The following is a 20883-nucleotide window of genomic DNA, read 5'->3' as shown; positions in this document are numbered from 1 at the left end:
TCAGAGAAGAGGGTGCAGCTTGGGAGATGATTCAGACAGAAATACAACTAGAGTTAGAAAGAAAACTGGACAATCAAGAAAATTAGGAGGAATCAGTCAAGCTGGTGTGTGTTTCTCAACTGCTGTTACTAATGTCCCCTTTGGATAAACATTTTTAAAAACTTACATTCTTTTATCATGTTATTTAAAATTTGAAAGGAAACTAAATCTCCTATTTAACACCAAATCAAAGCAATAGTGGTTTCAGAATTTGATTTTCCAAATGACACTAACCACCCTCTTTAACCTAGTTAAATATGAATCATCCAATCAGTTGGGTGGTATCAGTGAATTCTTAAAGAAGAGGATTTGGATCCTGGATCCACATGGGATCAGACAACTAGTAGTATTAGAAGAAGTAACAGCCTAAGGTGACAAAAACAGACCAGGGTACTAGCAAGAAAATGTAGTAATTACCTGATTAAAATTTTTGAAGGAGAACTCTTTGTAGATGGCATTTCTCTCTCTTAATTCTGACCATCCTGCTGCTTTAAGGTCGAGTATAACTTGGTTCCTCTCCTCTGTTGTCAACAAGTGAGCATCTGCTGACTATGAAAAAAGCACATTTAATATCTGTAATGTAGAGGTTTAGTTAAACTCAAACTTAAAACTCTTTTCCTTATATGAAGAAAAAAGTCTTAAGGACAATAATTTCTAACCACCTTTGGTTCCTTTGTTCTCAAAATACAAAGTTCTCAAATATAGACAAAACTAAAGCTAGCTCTGTACAACATAAGCTGCTTCCATGGTATGATAGGTATATCATTACCCCTTACCACTGTCTGAAACGTCACAATTCAGCTTCTCTGGTTTATTACAGATACAGTTGAGACTGATCATTACCACCGTCCATCTTACTAATGACCATTAATAATGGCCAGCATTCCAGAACTTAGGAAACTGAGTTAAACATACCACCCAAGGAAACCCTGCAAGTATACTGGCAGGACCAGAATTAGAACTCAGCTATAAATTCTGGTCTAGTGCTCTTGGGATGGTCCCACACCACCTTAGTAGCCCTCACTGGTTATTGACACGGGACTTAACTGTCTTGGTTCACTATTCCCTTTCAGATATGATAAAAACTAATCCCCTGGGGGGGGGGACAAATGCACATTTACATAGGATTTTTTTAAAATCTTTATTGTTCAGATTACAGTTGTTCCTCTTCCCCCCCCCCCCCAATAGCTCCCCTCCACCCGGTTTTACATAGGATTTTGATAATAACTTCTGAGACCCACAGACCCTCTGGACTACAGGTAAAAAGCCTTTTGCCCTAGTGAAGTGAGTTTTCTCAGAGGACCAGTAAGACAAACTCCCTCCACAGTCTGGCCAGAGCATTGCCCAGTCCAAAGCACTTGTGTGCACTGTCCACTTTGTTCCGACTCACCCTAGTGATGAAATTCACAGCCCAAGAGTTCTGTTGGTTAACAGGCCCACACTTTCCATACTATTTGGTGTGTGTGTTTTAAATATACTTTTGTTGATTTCAGAGAGAAAAGGAGAGGGAGAGAGAGATAGAAACATCAATGATGAGAGAGAATCATTGATCGGTTGCCTCCTACATGTCCCATACTGGGGATCGAACCTACAACCCGGGCATATGCCCTGACCGGGAATCGAACTGTGACCTCTTGGTCGACACTCAACCACTGAGCCAAGCCGGCTGGGCTCCATACTATTTGTTTTTTAACTGAAAGAACTGTAATGTAAGCATCATGGCCAGAGAGAGGAGAGAAGGGCACTCTACTAGAAGTCAGAAGAGTTTCGTTCTCATTCTGGCATACATGCCAATCAAAAACTCTTGCCTTACCTATTTGTAGGGTTACTGTAGGCTTCAGTGAGAGAGGGACTGTCATCCAGAAAGAGTGAGCTAATGTGAGAGTTCTCATCAAAGGGCAACTGCGGCTGAGCTGGATTCTCCACTATGAAACTGCAACTCATTCCCACTTCAAAAATCCTAAAACCTTTTATTACTGACATTAATGTAAGAGAGCAAAGCCAGTAAACTCATTTAAGACAACTTATTCTAGAGCAGCGGTTCTCAACCTCTGGGTCGCGACCCCTTTGGCGGTCGAACGACCCTTTCACAGGGGTCGCCTAAGACCATCCTGCATATCAGATATTTACATGACGATTCATAACAGTAGCAACATTACAGTTATGAAGTAGCCACGAAAATAATTTTATGGTTGGGTCACAACATGAGGAACTGTATTTAAAGGGCCAGAAGGTTGAGAACCGCTGCTCGAGAGGTTTGGGTCAAGATGGCGGAGTAGTGAACACTGTGCTCTCCTCTTCCCATGACCACATCAAAATTACAAATTACAGGACGACCAACCTAGAGAACTATGTGAAGACTCGCTGAACATAAGTCCTATAACTAAGGACATTAAAAAGCCACTACGCAACCAGTAGGAGGCGGAGACATGAAAGGGGCTGACCCCGTGGCCAAGTGTGGCAGGTGAGGATTGGGAGGGATTTCACAGGAGCGGTTCCCCCTGAGGAGCCAGGGGCCCCAGCCCCTCCCTGGCCTCCCCACCCTGGCTCCTCTGCCAGAAAGAGGAACCCCACAACACATGGCTGTGAAAATCAGTGGGGATTCCACCCATCTGGGCGAGGTGGAAGGCCAGGCATCCTCTGAAAGGGGGATGCTCAGACTCAATCTCTTGCAGGCACTCACTCTGTGCTCGGACGGATGGACAGTGGCTCCGAAGCACCAGAGACAGGAAGAAACTGAGTTGTGTGGCTTCAGGGCTAGGGCTGAGGGGACAGTGGCCATTGTCCCTGTGCGGAGCCTACAATGGGGATATTACAATACCAACCTGATGAGGTTTTTCAAAGGCTTCAACTAAAGAGGTTTTTAATCTGAAGGCACCCAGCCTGGCACATGGCAGTCACTCAAACCATTCCTCCCAGAACACCCTACTTTGACTTCATCGCCAGGACCTGGATTACTTATGCCTGGAGACATGCCTCGGCGGCAGTCAGCACTCAGCCTGTGTGCTCACCTTAAGGTCAGGAAGCAAGGTGCCTAGCTTCCTCCATCCCCGAGGTATTTTTAATTTCTTCTATCAAAATACTGCAAACTGCTCTGGCCGGTGTGGCTCAGCTGGCTGGGTGTGGCGAAGTGCCGGGTCAGCTACCCTTACCCACAACAAGAGAAAGGGCTGCCAGTGTGATCCTGGTCAGGGCACATGCCTGGGGCTGGGGCTCCGGCCCGGCGGAGGGCATGAGGAAGGCAGCCAATGGATGTTCTGCTCCCACGTCGATGTTTCTCTCTCTCTCTCTCTCTCTCTCTCTCTCTCTCTCTCTCTCTCTCTCTGAATTAAAAGAAAAAAAATTTTTTTTAATTGCAAACGGCCAGCCGAAACCGGTTTGGCTCAGTGGATAGAGCCTCGGCCTGCGGACTGAAAGGTCTCGGGTTCGATTCCGGCCAAGGGCATGTACCTGGGTTGTGGGCACATCCCCAGTAGATGTGCAGGAGGCAGCTGATAGATGTTTCTCTCATCATCGATGTCTCTAACTCTCTCTCTCCCTTCCTCTCTGTAAAAAATCAATAAAATATATTTTAATAAATAAAAATAAATAAAAATTAAAAATACATAAATTGCAAACGGCCAAATGGGCTCTAATATAAGCAACTTGAAATGAGTTTAAATGCAACATTTTCCCCACTAGGTGGTGCTGCACGTTAAAGCTTTCTCTCAAGTTCATTTATCTCCAATATAGCCATTTCTAAAGCAGGAAAACTGACGGACGCCACTCATAAGAAGAAGAAAGAATCGATGTGTCACCAAAAAGATAATTTATTAATAATTCCTCACAAAGAATAACACCAAAACAAACCGTTCATTCAACATTCGGGCCCCCCGTGTAGAGCGAGCGCGCCCTGCGGGAGACGGTGCCTGCTCCTCGGAGCGCGCAGCCTCGAGGACCGAACAGCACTGCCGGTCACCGCAGCGGCCTAACCGCCAGACACCGTCCGGCCGCCCTGACGGTTCTGAAAGGACAGAGGTTCCCGGCATCCCGCGGGCTGCACGGGGTTTCGAGGCCGAGGGGAAACGGAGGTGCCGCGGCCACCCAAGCCCGAGCCCCGAAGCCGGGCCCACCTCGGGCCTGCGCGGTCCCCCCCCCGCCCCTCCGCCCGCGCCACGGAGCCGCGCCCCCTCCCGCACCGCGCGCCCTCCGCACAGTGCCACTCACCATGGCCGCGAGGCCGGGGCTCCAACCCCGCAGCGCCGCCCAGCGCCGCGTCGCCCCCCGGGCCCCCAGAGCCGCCGCCGCCATGGCCGCCGGCCGGGAGCTGCCCGGCGCACTGCCTGCCCGCCGTCCCCCGCCCCGGCGCCCCGCACACCGGCCCCTCCGGGCAGGCCCCGGCGCGGCCCGCCCCGGAAGGCCCCCGACAGCTGCGACCCACTCCGCAGGCCCCGCGGGCGCGCTCGGCACTCCTTCCGCAGCGCCGCGGCCCGCCTCCGGGCTGCCTCCTCTGTGCGGGCGCTGGGCTGCCCTCGGCGCTCAGGTTTCACCTCGGGTTCGGCTCCCCGGGGCCGGCACGGTCGCCGCACACTCGCAGCCGCTCTGACGGAGCTGGGCTCCACCTGGGCGAACAGTGCGCCGGCGTGAGGGTGTCTGGGCCGGAGGAGAGGAGCTGCGGGCAGGGGGTGGGGGAGAGCCGTGGTGATTCGGGTCCGCGACTGGCAGGTCGGCGCCCCGTAGGTCCGGATCTGCGGCGCTTCCGCAGCCGCCGAGACGGGCTCCTCTGTTTGCCTAACAATCTGGAAAACCTGTTCAGTGTTGTCTAAAGAGCAAGGCCCGTGCGGCACGCAGTAGGCGCCTCAACACATGCTGACGATTTAGACAAATTTTCTGTATCGTTTTGAAGAGGGGCATTTTTACATGTGTGTGTATTCATTAATACTTTATTCTCATTATTTTTTTGCCTTTTGTCTTTCTGAGAGGTCATTCACATATAACGTAAAATTCTCCCTTAAAATGTGTAGTCCAGCGATTCTTAGTATAGTCACTTGTATCTTTTTTAACTAGCTTAGGCAAATTAATCATATGCAGAGGATATAACAAAATACTCAAGAATTTTTTTTAGCCAGAACCGGTTTGGCTCAGTGGATGGAGCGTTGGCCTGCGGACTGAAGGGTCCGAGGTTCGGTTCTGGTCAGGGGCATGTTCCTTGGTTGCAGGCACATTCCCAGTAGGGGGCGTGGGGGAGGCAGCTGATCGATGTTTCTCTCTCATCGATGTTTCTGGCTCTCTATCCCTCTCCCTTCCTCTCTGTAAAAAATCAATAAAATGTATTTTTTTTTAAAAGGGTGAGTCCATTTAAGTTCAGCTTAGCAGTTACTAGCGTTAGTTTGTGGGGTTTATTTAATACGTTTTTATTGATTTTTACAGAGGGAGAGAGAGATAGAAACATCAATGATGAGAGACAATCATTGATCAGTTGCCTCCTGCACCGCCTGCAGGCCCCCCCACTGGGGATTGAGCCCGCAACCTGGGCATGTGCCTTTGACTGGAATTGAACCTGGGACCTTCAGTCTGCAGGCAGACGCTCTATCCTCTGAGCCAAAGGGCCTGTCATTACTTTCTTTTTTTTTTCTTTTGCAAAATGGGGATATTTTTATTTTATTTTTTCACATTCAATATTATTCTGTATTAGTTTCAGGTGTACAACATAGTGGTTAGACAATCATATATACTTTACAGAATAGTCCCCCCTGATATTTCAAGTACCGCCCTTGGCCTAGACATAGCTATTACAATATTATTTTTCCCCCATTGACCTCTCCTCTGCCACTCCCCCCCCCCCAAGCATATATCCTCACCCCCTAGTGTCTGTGTCCATTGGTAATGCTTATATGCATGCATACAAGTCCTTTGGTTCATCCCATACCCGCCACCCCACCCACCCACCCCCACTCACCCCCACCCCCACCCCCTCCCGCCTTCCCTCTGAGATTTGACAGTTCATGCTTCTCTGTCTCTGGATCTATTTTTGTTCATCAGTTTATGTTGTTCACTATGTTCCATAAATGAGTGAGATCATGTATTTATCTTTCTCCGACTGCCTTATTTTAGTGTTAGTTTTTATTTCCCCTATGGACTTGGAAAACTAAAGCTTTTTTGGCCTCAAAATAGCCTGAAACTTATGGCCCAAACCACCTTCTTCACTTTTGCCCACTTCATGAAAACTCAGGGAGAATCTCACTGGAGGCCCTAATCAAATGCTACTGGTCTCAAGGCATTTATCTAAGACATTCTAGTTTCTCTGCCTCGGGTGGATAGAGACTAGGGGTGGAATTAAATGTTGTATTTCCAATATTTACCTTGAGTGTTTACATCATGAAAAATGCTGTACAAACTTGCTCATTAAAGAATTGAAAAATGAGGTGTGCTCTCTTCCAGGCGCATGCCCACACCTTTCCCCTTTTCTTCCTCCACTGGCAAGCTTCTCCTAAACTCTAAGGGACTTGCAACCACAAGACTTGCAACCAGGGGAGCAATGGGCAGCAGCAGCTGTCCCAGGCCAACCCCCTGAATCTGTCCCCATGGCCCCTTTTCTCGAACTCCAGTGAGCTGACAGAAGTCCCCAACTTGGCTCACTTCTTTACCGTAACTTTTTTAGAGCCAAAGCAGCCCCACCTAGTCTCTCTCCTGTTGCTTCTATCTTAGGCCTTTCCTTGTTTCACTGTCCCTAGCTTTAATAAATGTACTCTCAAAAGAAATGGGGAGCCCTGACTGGTTTGGCTCAGTGGATAGAGCATTGGCCTGTGGACTGAAGGGTCCCAGGTTCGATTCCGGTCGAGGGCTGTACCTTGGTTGTGGGCACATCCCCAGTGGGGGGTGTGCAGGAGGCAGCTGATCCATGTTTCTCTCTCATTGATGTTTCTCTCTGTCCCTCTCCCTTCCTCTGTAAAAAATGAATAAAATATATTTTTTTTAAAAAGGGGGAAATGAACTGGTGTGAACAAGTTAGAGCCTATGATGTTGTGAATTATATTTGGTCTTCCCTAAGTGTTGAGCATGATAAAGGTGTCTTTTGTTAAAATGTTAATGAGTGCATGTTTGGAAAGCACCGAAGGATGAGGGCTGGTGGCCTATGGAGCCAACCTTGTGTTTAGAACTTTTAGTCCTACGCCCTGGCCTCTGGGGAGGTGAGCCACCTTGTGGTGGCTCCAGGCTCCATGAGGACAGAAGCTCCTTTGTTCAGGACTACCCCTAGGTTATCTCTTCATTTGGCTTCATCTCTCGCATGTTTTAATATCATTTTTAATGAACTGGTCTGGTGAGTAAACAGGTTTTTCCTGAGTTCTGTAATCCCTTCCAGCAAATTAATCGAACCCAAGGAGTGGGTTGTGGGAACCTCTGATTTATAGCCAATCCATTAGAAGTACAACCCCTGCTTACAGCTGGCTTCTGTAGGGTGGAGGGTAGAGACAGCCTCTGGGACTGAACCCTTAACCTATGGAACCTGACATCTGGGTTGAATGTCAGAATGGAGTTGAATTCTTGGACATCCTGCTAGTGTCCAAGAATTGTTTGTTGGTGAGGGAAACCCTACCACCGCTACATTGGAAATTGGGTCCTGGAACCCCCTTAAAGTCCCCTCATCATTTTCAGTAAGTTTATTTTCATCATTTTCCGTGGCTAACACCACTGTGACTGCGGCATTTCAGTTCTAGTCGTGAAAGCAGCAGCAGCAGCAGGTTACTAGTAAGGCCCAGGAGAATTGATGTCCACCTGTAGGGGCTGTAAGTGCTCTTTTCTCACATGTAGCTCTCCAAATAATAGGATTTAAGCCCCTTAGTAAAGATTTACTGGGCAGATCCCCTGTAGCAGACATGTTGAGAAAGGCAGCCTCCTGTCTTTCAACCCCTGCTAGGCTACGTAAGAATGGGCTTGGGCCTGCAACACTTCCTTACCAATAAAGACCCTGCACAGTCTGTGCCGGGCTTACCACCTTGTGTAGGAATAGCCTTCCATTTCAGACTCAATGTGTACTCCTTTATTCTGCTTAAGCACGTATGTCAATAGCCTGAGATGTACCCCAGCTTTCAGTATTTCAGACTCCAAGGGAGAGGGGTCCTGTTGGGGCACTTACAGGGTAGGCAGTTGGCTTCTGGAAGCACCAGCTAGCCATGAGGGACTGGCACTATTGGAGCTGGTCTTGCTCTGCCTCTTTTTATATAAAAACTAGAGGCCCGATGCATGAAATTTGTGCAAGAGTAGGCCTTCCTTTCCCCAGCTGCCAGCACCAGCTTCCCTAAAGTCATCCAGTCTAATTAGCATATTATGCTTTTATTATTATAGATTTTGTTCCCTCCTGTGCTTCCCCTTAATACCAGTGCTCCCTGGCTAATACTCTATTCTTTTTAACTCTACTCTTGAACCTCCCCTCCAAGGAACAGCCTGTTCCACATTTTCCTCCAGGGGAACCCCATGTAGCTTGTCTCAACTAAGTGATAGAAGCAAAGCCAGGGATCTATTGGTCATCCTGGGAGTCTTTCACAGCCCCAGACTAGGTAGAGCAGGGCCTCATTACATATCAAAGACATGAAAATTCCTGTATCTTTAGTAGAATTCCACTCTGGGAATCTGAGGAAATGAGACCATATACAATCATAAATCCAGGAACAGACAGGTTGGGAAACCACCGCCAAATCTACTGAAAGGCCTACTATAGAGCCATGGTTAGGAAAACTATTAGCAACAGTGAAATACCATTTGTTAAGGGGGAAAAAGAACCCACAAAGTACTAAATTTTAGCTATATTATGACTAGCTGTGGGAAATACATAACAGGAAGACTAGAGGGAATACATACCATGATCACTTAGGCCATGGCACAGAGGTGGGGCAGGGTACCATCCCACATATGATTAAGTCTGAAGCTGCATCCCACATATAATTAAGTCTGTAGCTGGGAGCTACATGACCAAGAGCCAAGTTACTTGGGGCCTCATTTTCTCTTCTGTAAAATGAGGATACTAAATAGTGCCAATCTCATAAGGCTATTGTACAGATAAATGAAACTATATGTAAAACAGTACCTGGCACACACACAGTAATATTCAAGTGTTGGTTATTACGAGAAATGGAATTACTAAAGGTTTATCCCCTATATTTTAAGTGTAGAAACATACATATGAAAGTTCAAATCCCAGCTTCATCAACTTACTATTTGTGTAATCTGGATGAGTTGTTAAACCTCGCTGTGTCTGGGTTTGCTCATTTGTAAAGTGGAAATAATAATGGTACTGTTCTGAGCCACAGTTCCCTCCTGCCAGTGACTAACCCAGCCATAGATGTCCACAACATGACATACAAGTTTTAAAATATCCTATATAATGCTGAGAAGATTCATCTAAAAGGTTCTATTTCCATAAAATTTAGGGTGCCTTATGAAATGAACTCTCTAAAACACAAATAATCACCAGGCCAGTGTAGCTAGGTGGTTGATCGTCAACCTATGAACCAGGAGGTCAGGGTTCAATTCCGTCAGGGCACATGCCCGGGTTGCTAGCTCGATCCCCAGTGTGAGGTGTACAGGAGGCAGCCAATTGATGATTCCCTCTCATCATTGATGTTTCTATCTATCTCTCTGCCTCTCCCTTCCTCTCTAAAATCAATAAAAATATTTTTTATTAAGTAAATAAAATACAAACCATCAGTATAAAAGTAATGTATCATCATGTGATCAGTTGTCATATCTGAATTTAAGGGACCTTTTAAAAACAGCTTTTCAAAAAGTTTGTATAAATGACATGTTATCTGTTTTCTATATGTGTCCTAAAACTAGACTAGAATAAACTTATGTGCAAGAATAGTGTTTTGTATTTCTTTTGGCTCTCACTAAACCTAGCACAGTGCTAACATTTTAAGGTTCAATTAATGCATGCTGGTTAGATAACTATGACTAAAATTAAGTTATGCTTTAGCACAGAACTGTTACTAAAAAAGCTTCAGTTAATGATAATAACATTGACTTTTTCCTAATAGCTGCCTTACCCAGAAAAAACTTCTTAAGCCACTTAAAATTCTTTTAGTGAAATTAGAGGTCACAAACAACAGGATATTTAACTCGTATTTTCCCATTAGTTGCTACTTACAAGGTCATACTTATCAATTCTAGTTTATTCTTTCTGTAACAATACTTTCCTGCTTATAGTCTGAGAGAGAAACTGCAAATGAACAGAAAACCAACCTCTTAGACATATAAGAAATCAAGAGTTTTCTAATCTGAAAGTCCTATTTCTGCCTTCCATATAGTAAGCACACTGTCATTCTACTCATTATTCCACCAAAATACATCTTCACATTTCAAACTGGATTATTTCCTTAAAATACTGAATTATGTTCAAATAGTAAAAACAAGAATGGTGAATCCTACTGAGTATTTTTATATTTGCTTATTGCAATACTAGTTAAAACACCAGTTTATCAGTTTTTTTACACATTTAACAGTTCAACAAATGCATGATTCTTTGAAGTTGTAAATCAACTCTTCAGTGGAGAAGATGTATGAAATTGCAGCATTAATTTCTGAAATGAAGGATTGAAATTCCTCTTTCCAACTTCCTTCAGTCCATCTCTACTCCACATGTTCCTGCTCTTGTCCTGGAATTAGCCACCGAATGCTCTCAGTTCGAATAGTAGCATACATAATAAAACTAATTAAAAAGAATAAGGAAAATACAAGCAACCAGTCCACGCTTTTTATCGAAGTGCTGGGAAGAGGGCCTATTTGGTCAGCTTGAGTTACCACCACATTTTTCTTGGCTTCTATACCTGCAAGAGAAAATAATTATTTCAAATTAGATAGAAAACATACCCGCTACAGATCTTTCTGAAGTATTCTGCATGGTATGCAAATGACATGCAGCCTTAAACGCCACTGGTAATATGTCTGGGATGGGTTTCACCTGTCGGTATAATTTGTAACTTGCCTTTCTCCCTACCACATCATAGGAACAGGAATCCATGCCGCTGTTCCAAACTAAAACACTAGAATTTCTGTGAGCTCATCAGGGCTTTTGAAACCAAAGTCCAACAAGTAACTAGTTAAGCTACTCTCAGGAGTCTAAAAAAGGTTTTCACAGGTTAAGTAATGCAAAATTCAAAATGGTTCTAAATAAATTTACTAAAAGAATTGTTAGCACAAATAACAACTGGGATCGGTGATTACCGATTTCATTGGTATCCTCGGTTTTCTAGGAGCACTGAATAAAATAGCTCCCTTTCTCCATATCAATCTGAATGACAAGACTTGAAATAGCTAACCATCTGGTAACAGGCCTTCTTCTCCTATGAGGTCACTCGGCTCTTTGTTATTTGGTGTTAGATATAAGTAATTACATACAACTTAATATATATGGAAGGGATGTTATAATTTGTATTTATTTTCAGGGAATATACTTCAAGAAGAAGATGGATGCTCATTATTGAGATGTTAAAGCTTTTGAGGAATAGACTTTTCCAATGAAGGAAATTTCTTCAATATACAAGGCCATCTGGTTTGGCAAATATTAAGGAATTAAAATAGCATCCGCAAATGGATTAATAAATGGAATACTACACAGCAACAAAAAACATAACCATATACAACAGTGCAGATGAATCCCACAGATACAAAAGTGAGTGAAGCCCTAGCCGGTTTGGCTCAGTGGATGGAGCATCAGCCTGCGCAGACTGAAGGGTCCCGAGTTGGATTCTGGTCAAGGGCACATGCCCGGGTTGCAGGCTCGATCCCCAGTGGGGGGCATACAGGAGGCAGCTAATCAGTGATTCTCTCTCATCAATGATATTTCAATCTCCCTTCCTCTCTGAAATCAATAAAAAAAATATTTTTACTAGTAAAAAGTGAGTGAAATAAGCCAGATACAAACGATCTAGACTCTGTCTCCATTAATATAAAATTCAACAACAGGTAATAGCAGCCTGTGGTGTTCAGAGTCAAGATGGTGGTTATCCACAGGGAGGGCAGGAGCAGTGGTGCTGAAGCGGGGCTGGTGACACTCTTTCTGGATCTGAGTACTGTTACCCAAGGTGTTCACTTTGTGAAAATTCATCGCCCAGTTCACTACTGACTGATGCATATTTTTGTGTAAATATTACACTCAAATGAAAAATGAATTTAAAAAGGAATCTACAGGTGTATGATATGTTAATTCTATCTCAATAAAGTTGTCCTATTTTTATTGATTTCAGAGAAGAAGGGAAAGGGAGAGAGAGAAATATCAATGAAAGAGAATCAATGATCAGCTGCTTCCTGCACGCCCCCTACTGGGGATCGAGCCCGCAACCAGGGCATATGCCCTTGACCGGAATCAAACCCGGGACTCTTCAGTCCACAGGTCAACGCTCTATCCACTGAGCCAAACCAGCTAGGGCTATCCTTTTAAAAAAAATGAAAGACATATTTAATCATATTAAAATTACCTATTCATGTTATGCTTGTTACTGATTGAGAGATATTTAACAGGCACATACAAGTTTATTAGAAGTTTTACACCTCAAAGCAATCTTGAATCCTTCACTTAAGGATGGTAGCAGATCGGAACCACAGAAGGCACATACCTGCAGCTATAAAATGTCTTCTACAGCTTATTACTTTTACATACCTGTCTGGTTAAAAATGAATATTTTGAGTGTTTCCAATGTTCGGTCTGTATGATTAAATCTAGCCATTGGTTTAGCTCCTTGAAATAACAAGATGTTAGGAACAGCTACAGTGCCAAACCTGGTGGAAAGGCTACAAGAAAAAGACAGAAACATGAATTAATAGTGGGCTTTCTCACACAGTTACCATATGAGAATGGACAGCAATAAATGAGATAGGATCGGTCTTGTGTGGAGGTTTCTGATATTCAAACTCCAGACTTGTAGTTGTTTCTGACCACCTTCCTTATGGGTCACAGTTGGGGGCATTTCTGTTCTGCTGAGGTGCTTGCTATTACCATATGGAACTACACATGACACAATCACTCCACTATGTGAGTTCCTAACTGCCAGATCAAAAAATTCTAACTCACGGACAAAAACACACTGCGTCAATTTACTTGACAGAAGACATTTCACACTCTCCAGAGTGCCCACCTCCATCTCTCATAAGGATCCAACTTATGGTAAGCAATTACTTTGGGAAAGTTGGCACGAAGGAATCTATGATCTAACAAACACACCAGGAAGTTCACAATTAGGGCAGGGTGCTTGGGAAGTAACATGACCTGCGTGGTTTTGTTTCACCTTTACACAATACAGAACAATGGTAGGAGCTCCGAATCAAAACGTTCTGGGTTCAAGGCTCAGTTCTGTCAGTGAACCAAGTAATCTGTGTAACCTGCAGACTACTAAACCTCTTTAAACTTCAGTTTCCCCCATTAGTAATATTGGATAATCAGGATTTTTTCTTTTGTAAACATGCTTTAACTTAAATATTAATATATGAGACAAACTCATGTCCCACACTGCCATATACTAAAAACAAGTATCCTTTATTCTTCATAATTAAGACACCGTATCAGACACTGAGAGGATGCATGGAAATGAAGGAACAAAGCAGATGACAAAAGCCTGCAGGGGGATAGGGATCATGGTACCAGACCTAAAACCAAAGAGTACTGAGCAGGTGCTAGAGCCAGCCTGCCAGCCTGGAGGCTGTGGAGGGCCCGGTCAAAGCTGGACATTGACCTGGACTGTCCTTCCCATCCATCTGTTCTCTTAGGCTAGGCCACTTCGATATTTCCCCGAAGCCCTTGTGAGAATTACTAATTTGTTGGGCAATTTCTTTCTTCATAAACAGTTTCAGGGAAACACTGGCAGTTACCTTACCTACACCAAAACTCAATGGAGCACAAATTAAGTTTTACTCAACTTCAATTTTACACCAACTTGACCATCATCCAACCTTTCCAAATTCTTTCACACACAACACTTTCTTGTGACCTGCTAAGGAACATCTGATTTAGAGGATGAGGAGCATGCAGTTTATAACCCAAGCATAGTCATAGCACTTAGGAGGTATATATACTACCTGAACAATGTTCTCAGTAACTTATTAAACATTTAAAAAAGACACCCACTGAACAATATTAAAAAATAAAATAAAACAATGTTAAATATCATTTTAAAAGGCTAAACTAATTACTGAATTAATTTATTGAATGTCTACTAAGGCATATTCAGGCAAAAATAAATGTCAGCGGGAAAGGGAGAAAAGGAAAAGAAACTCTAAGTAGACACAAAATGGGGGTGCCGAGAGTTAGGCTGTCAGGGTGGGGACCTAAACTGCAGATGAAAGTCACAAAGGAAGATCTTACTTGTGACTAATTTTGCTAATTCGTTCTGGCCAGGATCCTAGGAAGTCCTCCGGCCCCTGCACTGCCACCACACAGAGAGCTGTCCTTCCTCAAAAGGGACCTCCATACAGTGGGCCATCAATTTCCTCAACCAGTCGACATTCCTCACTCCGCACTCACACTTGCCTTTCCCTTCCTTCAATCCCTCTAAAAAGCTCATGCCTGCCTCCTCTGCATTTCACTTAATTATCACCTCCAAACAACTGCCAAAGGGATTGTCTCATTGGGATGAGACAGAAACATGGAAACCCAACGAAGGGAAGATACCTGCTATGCTGAGATGCATCCAGGGCCAAAAAATGAAGAGCTGGAAATGCCCGGGGCAGAGAATTAAAATGAGGGGCCAAGCTGGCAGAAAATCGGCACCAAGGGGTATAAAACAGGACTAGCGTGCAGTCACTACCATTGGGGTTTAGAAAATCCATAAGGTCCTACGGTAAAAGAAACAAGTGTTAAAGTCAGCAGTAAATGTACATTTTTCTGGAAGGATACCCAAGAAGCAGGAAAAGGAAGTAGGGGGAGGGGGAGGAGGAAAACTGTAGTATATCCCCTTAAAACCTTTTGGATTTTGAATCATAAGCATTCATCAATCAGCAGAAAAGTACTATCAAATAAGTTATACACTTTCCTTTAAGCTTTCTCAACCTTACTCTAGAGCAATTTTCATAATTTAGCCATTTAAATACTAGGTACTCACAGGGTATAGGCCACTGTCCCAACCTTTGATTGGGCATCTCACACACTCTAATGACATTGTGATCTCAGACCCAAACTATCATCCCAGCAGATCCCAGTCTGTACTAGCAGTTGTATCAATGTATTTGGCCAAAGGTTAGTTCAAGTCAAAAGTGCACCATCTCTGCCACCACCCTAACTCTGTTTAAAACTGCTCTCCCCTGGTCGTGTATGTGACACCTATGAGACAAGTCCCACAGAGCTCAGGCACTGAGGGGCGGGTGTGAGGCCAGCACTGAGCCTGCACTTGGAGGGGCTACGTGTGTTCAACATATCATACGTGCCCCCATTTAAAAGAGGCAATAACAGCCCTAGCTGTTTGGCTCACTGGTTAGAGCATTGGCCTGCAGACGAAAGGGTTGTGGGTTTGATTCCGGTCAAGGGCATGTACTCTAGTTGCAGGCTTGATCCCTGGCCCAGGTTGGGGCGCATGCAAGAGGCAACCAGTTGATGTATCACTATCATATCGATGCTCTGTCTCTTCCCCATCCCTTCCATTCACTCTAAAAATCAATGGAAAAAATATCCTTAGATGAGGATTAAAAAAAAAAAAAGAAGTAATCACAGCTTTCAGAGCTCAGAAATCTCTGCATTCATGCTGCCATCTGACATAAAGCCATCCTACAGAAACTATCCCACAAAAAGTTATCAGGCTTTATTCAAGTATTTTCTTTGGAATCACTATTTATCTAACTAGCTGGAAAAACATGGCTGGGTTTGGGACAATTGTTTCAGCAGTCACTCAAGAGTAAACACTGGATTCATACTCTTTGGAGGAAAAAACTTTCCTCAATATAACATATTTCCCAGGGGCATCACTAATCTAAACAATGCTAAATTACAATTTTAACAATTCAGAGTATTATTTATAATTCAGATTTTTTTTTTTTAAGAGAGAGAGAGAGAGAAAGAGAGAGAGGGGAGAGGGAGAGAAAGATAAAAATATCGATGAGAGAGAAACATTGATCAGCTAGCTACCTCCTGGGGATCAAGCCGACAACCCAGGCATGTGCCCTGACCGGGAATCGAACCCTGACCTCCTGGCTCATGGTTGACGCTCAACCACTGAGCCATACTGGCCAGGCTATAATTCAGACTTTTTAAGCAGCTTCTGTTATGATTCTGATGTCTACTGGGATTTTTATCATGGTGATTGGTGGTGAGACTACTCCAAGGATGATTAAGTTGATATTGTCCAAAAGCATAATGGACACTAGTTATATCCATTCTCACTGATGCTGCCACTGCACACTATCCTACTTACAATATGATCAAGATTCCCATCTGAAAGTTGTCTTGAATCAAAAAATTGATGTGCAAAAAATAAAATAAAAAATAGATGTGCCAAAAAGGAGAAAAGTACTAAATCACTGTTTCTTACCTGTGACATATTTAAAATTTTCAGGGTGAAATTTTCTAGCCCAGTGACGTTTCTCTCCTCACAGTTGACCTTAGGGGATTTCTGGCTATCAGTGTGATTGGAGTCCTCAGTGGGGGCCGGGTCAGCTTCCACTGCTTCTGGCTCCGTGTAATCCTCCTCTTCTCTATCCGGGATGTTGGCTCCAGCGCTGTCCAGAGAGAAGAGGCTCTCTGGGAGGTGGCATGGTGAGTCTTCCTTCCTTCCAGCCCTACAGGTGCCACTGCTGGGCTCTGAGCTCAGTTTGTCTTCGGCTTCCCCAGGAATCACAGACAGCATCACCATGTGGTTGCCCTCGGTGTCCAGCCCCAGCACTGCATCGGCTTCTTCTGCTGACGTGTCCAGGACCACTGGGCCATGTGAAGGCTCCTCTTCACTCATGTACACAGTCCCCATCTGGAAAGCAGGGGCAGGCTGCTCCTCCCCTGACCACATGTGACCACTTTCCTCTGCAACTAAAACATGCCAGCATGTTCAGTCACATTTGACTTCCAAAAAAATGAACCCCACAGAATTACAGTTCTCCTCAAATATGAAATGTTCCCCTACAGAGAAAAAAGCTATCCTTCCCATTAAACTATCAGAGGGCCCCACCATTCTCCAGGTCATGAAGAAGTTCTCAAAAAGGTACTAGATTAATGAATGCCAAACAAATAAGTAGATAAATACATAGCTTCAAGCAAAAATGGCTGCTTGCCATGTGAATTATAAGCAAAAAACTTTAATAATGGATTTACGGAAGATGCGACTATGGTAAAGCATCTTTGCACACATTATGACAGTTATGTGAGAAAGGCAGGACAAGGGTTATTACCCCCACTTAACAGATGACCAACTGAGGCACAGAGTGGTTCAGCATAATGCCCAAGGGCTCATAGCTAGCAAGCAGTGGAGCAGGTCTCAGAGCACCCACAAGCGCAGGAGCAGCAGCAGGGAGAAAAGGAGAACTCTCCTCCCACTTTGGAGCCACTAGGTAGGGCTTGAGCAAAATACTCAGATACGGAAAGAGTCCTGGGCAGTCTTATATGTCCATTTAGCAATCTGCACGCACCTCTGTAACAAGACTTCTGCTCTCCAACTTTCATTACCTCAGCAACAGCTGCCAGACTCTGTGCTAGGCACGGACGAGGGGAAACAAATGAGCCTAGCTGCACTCGCACCAGCTCACCGTGTAGCTGGGGAGTCACCAGCTGGGTAATGAACTCTGCCAAGCCACCAGCATGCCACCAGGTTGTGAACGACCAATTAGCTACGGAGCTGGGCGGGGTCTGGGAGCTTCTAAGGCAGTGGTTCTCAACCTTCCTAATGCCGCGACCCTTTAATACAGTTCCTCATGTTGTGGTGACCCCCAACCATAAAATTACTTTCGTTGCTACTTCATAACTGTAATTTTGTGACTCTTATGAATCATCATGTAAATATCTGATATGCAGGATGTATTTTCAGGGGTCGCGACCCACAGGTTGAGAACCGCTGGCTCAGTGGCTAGCTAGAGCCTCAGCCTGCAGGCTGAAGGGTCCAGGGTTCAATTCCTGTCAAGGGCATGCACTCAGTGGCAGGTTTGATCCCTGGCCGGTCTCATCTATGTTTCTCTCTGTCTCTCCCCATCCCTTTCATTCCCTCTAAAAATCAATGGGAAAATATCCTCAGGTGAGGATTAACAACAACAAAACAGGCCAGAGGCGAAACGGTCACAGAACCTTGAAACAGCAAGGACAGACTTTCCAAAGCTGTGTCCAGACGAACCGGTTTGGCTCAGTGGATAGAGCATCGGCCTGAGGACTGAAGGGTCCCAGGTTTGATTTCCGTCAAGGGCATGTACCTTGGTTGCCGGCACATCCCCAGTGGGGGGCGTGCAGGAGGCAGCTGATCGATCTCTCTCACTGATGTTTCTAACTCTCTATCCCTCTCCCTTCTTCTCTATAAAAAGAAATCAATAAAATATTTTTTTTTAAAAAGCTGTGTCCAGTGGAGGGACACAGCCAACCTGTGACAGCCACTGCAGAAGGGAGCTACGAGAATCAATAACCCACCCCTCTCTCCCCTCATTCTAACCAAAGGAAGCCAGAAGGCGGGGAGACCATTGTCACTCCATACGGGGCAGCTGCTCAAGGCGCAGGGCAGGATGGAGAAGGCCTGAGGGCGATCAGGGAGACCGCGGGGTACCCGGCACATGCTGTCCCCCTGGAGGCCGGCGGGTAAGTGCAGGATCGGAGGGTGGCACCGAGATGTGACGGTGACGTCAGGCCGACCCGGGCTTCAGTCCTGGCTCCTCAGCTCCGACCGCTTTTCGAAAAAGTCTTATTGAAGCCGAGTCTCGGCTAACTCGCCTATAACACAGTGACGGTAACATCTACTCCACACGCATTTAAAGGTGAAGTGAGATGATGCTCACGGGGCCCTAAGCACAGCACCTGGCACACAGTAGGCGCTTTCATTACGGTGGTTCTCTATTGCTCAGCCTCCTCCCCGATCGGACAGGCGGCTGCCCTGCCTGGACCTCGATGCCCAGGGAAAGGAGAGACCTGCCTGCTCCTGATGGGAATGAGCAGGCAAAGCCGCGTAAAGGAGCGTGGGTGGGGGGTCGGGGGGGGGGGGGGGGGACTAAGAGGAAGGCCTCCACCCGGACCAGCCCTCCTCGGAGTGGCTGCCTCCCCCGGGGAGCCCCGAGCAGCCCTGCAGGCAGCGGGTGCCCCGGGGTCCCCGTGTTCCCGTCACCCGCCCTCATGCAGGCACCTGGGCGAGACTGGGCGCCCCACGAAGCGAGGGCTGCGCGAGTCAGACGGGCCCTGCCATTTCCCACGAGTGCACACGCAGGCGGAGGGCCTGGCCGCTCGAGCTCAGCGTCTCCGTCTGTAAAATGAAGGTGCGAACGAAACCTACCCCACAGGGTCGGGGGGAGATGCGGGGGGGAAGGGCTTCGCACACCCCCGGCGCCTATCAGGGCAGCACGAATGCCGGCTGCTCGTCATCCTTAGCGGTGACAGCGAAGTGCCCACCCCAGTAACCGAGTGCCTGGTAGACGCCGGGACACGACCACTCCCTACCACAGCCTCCGCTGAGGGCGCTTGCCGTGGCCGGTCACGCCCGGGCTCCCGCTCCGCCGTCCCTCCCACCGCGGACCCCGAGCCGGGATCACGGAGGGGCGGGGGGCGGGACATCGCGGGGAGCAGAGCGGGCAAGAGGCCGGGAGAGGCGCGCCTTCGCGCAGGTGAGACCGTCGCCCGGCGGCCGCAGCCTCCCGCCCCCGCCCCGGCCCCGGCCCCGGCCCCGGCCCGCACTCACCTTCCTGGCAGCAGGCGGGAGGCCCCAGCACCCACAGCAGAACCTGCCACCAGCCGAGGAGCCACATGGCGCGGGGCGGCGGCCCGGACCACCACCCAGGCCGAAGGGCAACCGGCGCTCGGCTACGAGAGTTGTGCTCCCCGCCGGAGGGAAGCCGCGGGCGGGCAGGCCGGGAGCGCAGGCGCGGTGCGCCGCCATCTTGGAAGCGGGCAGCCGCCGCGGGCGCCATCTTGGTGCCGGGCGGCTTGCCTCTGGCTGGCTGCCTGCGCGGTGGTTTCAGGGTGTCTTCAGGAGCCAAGCACCAGATGTGTCAGGTTGCCTTGAACTTCCCTGACCCCCGCATTCTGGGCGGGGTTCCCGCAGAGGCCGTGGCCCTCTTTCTCCCCCGGCGCGGGGGCGCCTGGCTGCGGGCTGCACACCCTGCACGGGGCAGTGCCTTCTCCTTCCAGATGCAGGGCCCCGAGCCCCCGCCCTAGCCCGTCACCTGCCCAGGGTGGTGGGTGAATGCAGGATGCCCCGCTACGTTGGCGTCTCACGGAAACAGCCAGTATGTTTTCACTGTGAGACGCACACCGAGATGCACAGGAGACGGATGCCCCGCAGTTTTATCTGGTGCATCTGACCGTCCTACCTGTCCCTGTCTGCTCGGGGCAGGAGGTGTGGGTTGGTTTTGTGGAGTAAAAAGCCTCCGCGCCCTAGCCAGTTTGGCGCAGTGGGTAGCGCGTCGGCCTGCGGAGTAAAGGGTCCCGGGTTCCATTCCGGCCAAGGGCACATGTCCGGGCTGCGGGCTTGGTCCCCAGTGGGGGGTGTGCAGAAGGCAGCCAATCACTGATTCTCATCATTGGTGTTTCTATCTCTTCCTCCCTCTCCCTTCCTCTCTTAAATCAATAAAGAAATATATTTTTAAAAAAATTTTTTTAAAAAAAGTCCGAACCTGTGGAGAACTTTTCTGAGTTTATTTGAGCCAAATTGACAATAATTGCTGGGAAGCAAAAATCTCAGCAGATTAAGAAAATGCTCCGGGAATGGCAGACCG

General features: G+C 46.8%; 2 protein-coding genes across 6 annotated transcripts in view; both read right to left on the bottom strand.

Moving 5' to 3' along the window:
• Positions 1–4843, bottom strand: part of PCBD2 (pterin-4 alpha-carbinolamine dehydratase 2) — a 61636-nt gene extending 56793 nt beyond the window's left edge. For 2 of the 5 annotated variants that reach the window (XM_059698419.1, XM_059698418.1), the window contains exon 1: positions 457–589. Coding sequence is in view for 2 of the 5 variants with exons in the window: in XM_059698414.1 (XP_059554397.1) it covers positions 457–588; positions 4246–4329 (216 nt within the window). In the remaining 3 variants the exon portion in view is untranslated. Of the gene's footprint in view, positions 1–456; positions 590–4245 lie in introns of those variants that run through there. The other 3 variants (XM_059698414.1, XM_059698415.1, XM_059698416.1) reach the window with 3 other exon arrangements.
• Positions 4844–10433: 5590 nt separating this feature from the next.
• TXNDC15 (thioredoxin domain containing 15) lies at positions 10434–20277 on the bottom strand. Its single transcript, XM_059698398.1, has 5 exons — positions 19848–20277; positions 16527–17017; positions 14678–14841; positions 12674–12804; positions 10434–10841 (listed from the first exon to the last, which is right to left on the bottom strand). Exons 1-5 carry the CDS (start codon positions 20074–20076, stop codon positions 10645–10647), a joined length of 1212 nt encoding a protein of 403 aa, XP_059554381.1. The 5' UTR covers positions 20077–20277; the 3' UTR covers positions 10434–10644.
• Positions 20278–20883: the final 606 nt, after the last annotated feature.

Source organism: Myotis daubentonii, chromosome 5, assembly GCF_963259705.1.
Source record: "Myotis daubentonii chromosome 5, mMyoDau2.1, whole genome shotgun sequence".
NCBI classification, from domain to species: domain Eukaryota; kingdom Metazoa; phylum Chordata; class Mammalia; order Chiroptera; family Vespertilionidae; genus Myotis; species Myotis daubentonii.
This window is presented reverse-complemented; position numbering and strand designations above follow the sequence as displayed.

Coding starts and splice junctions, on each gene's coding strand:
- TXNDC15 (XM_059698398.1), bottom strand. CDS start 20,076: ATGGCGCCCGCGGCGGCTGCCCGCTTCCAAGATGGCGGCGCACCGCGC. Junction 17,018..19,847: donor TCCCGCCTGCTGCCAGGAAG/GTGAGTGCGGGC, acceptor GGCATGTTTTAG/TTGCAGAGGAAAGTGGTCAC. Junction 14,842..16,526: donor AAATTTTAAATATGTCACAG/GTAAGAAACAGT, acceptor CTTTTACCGTAG/GACCTTATGGATTTTCTAAA.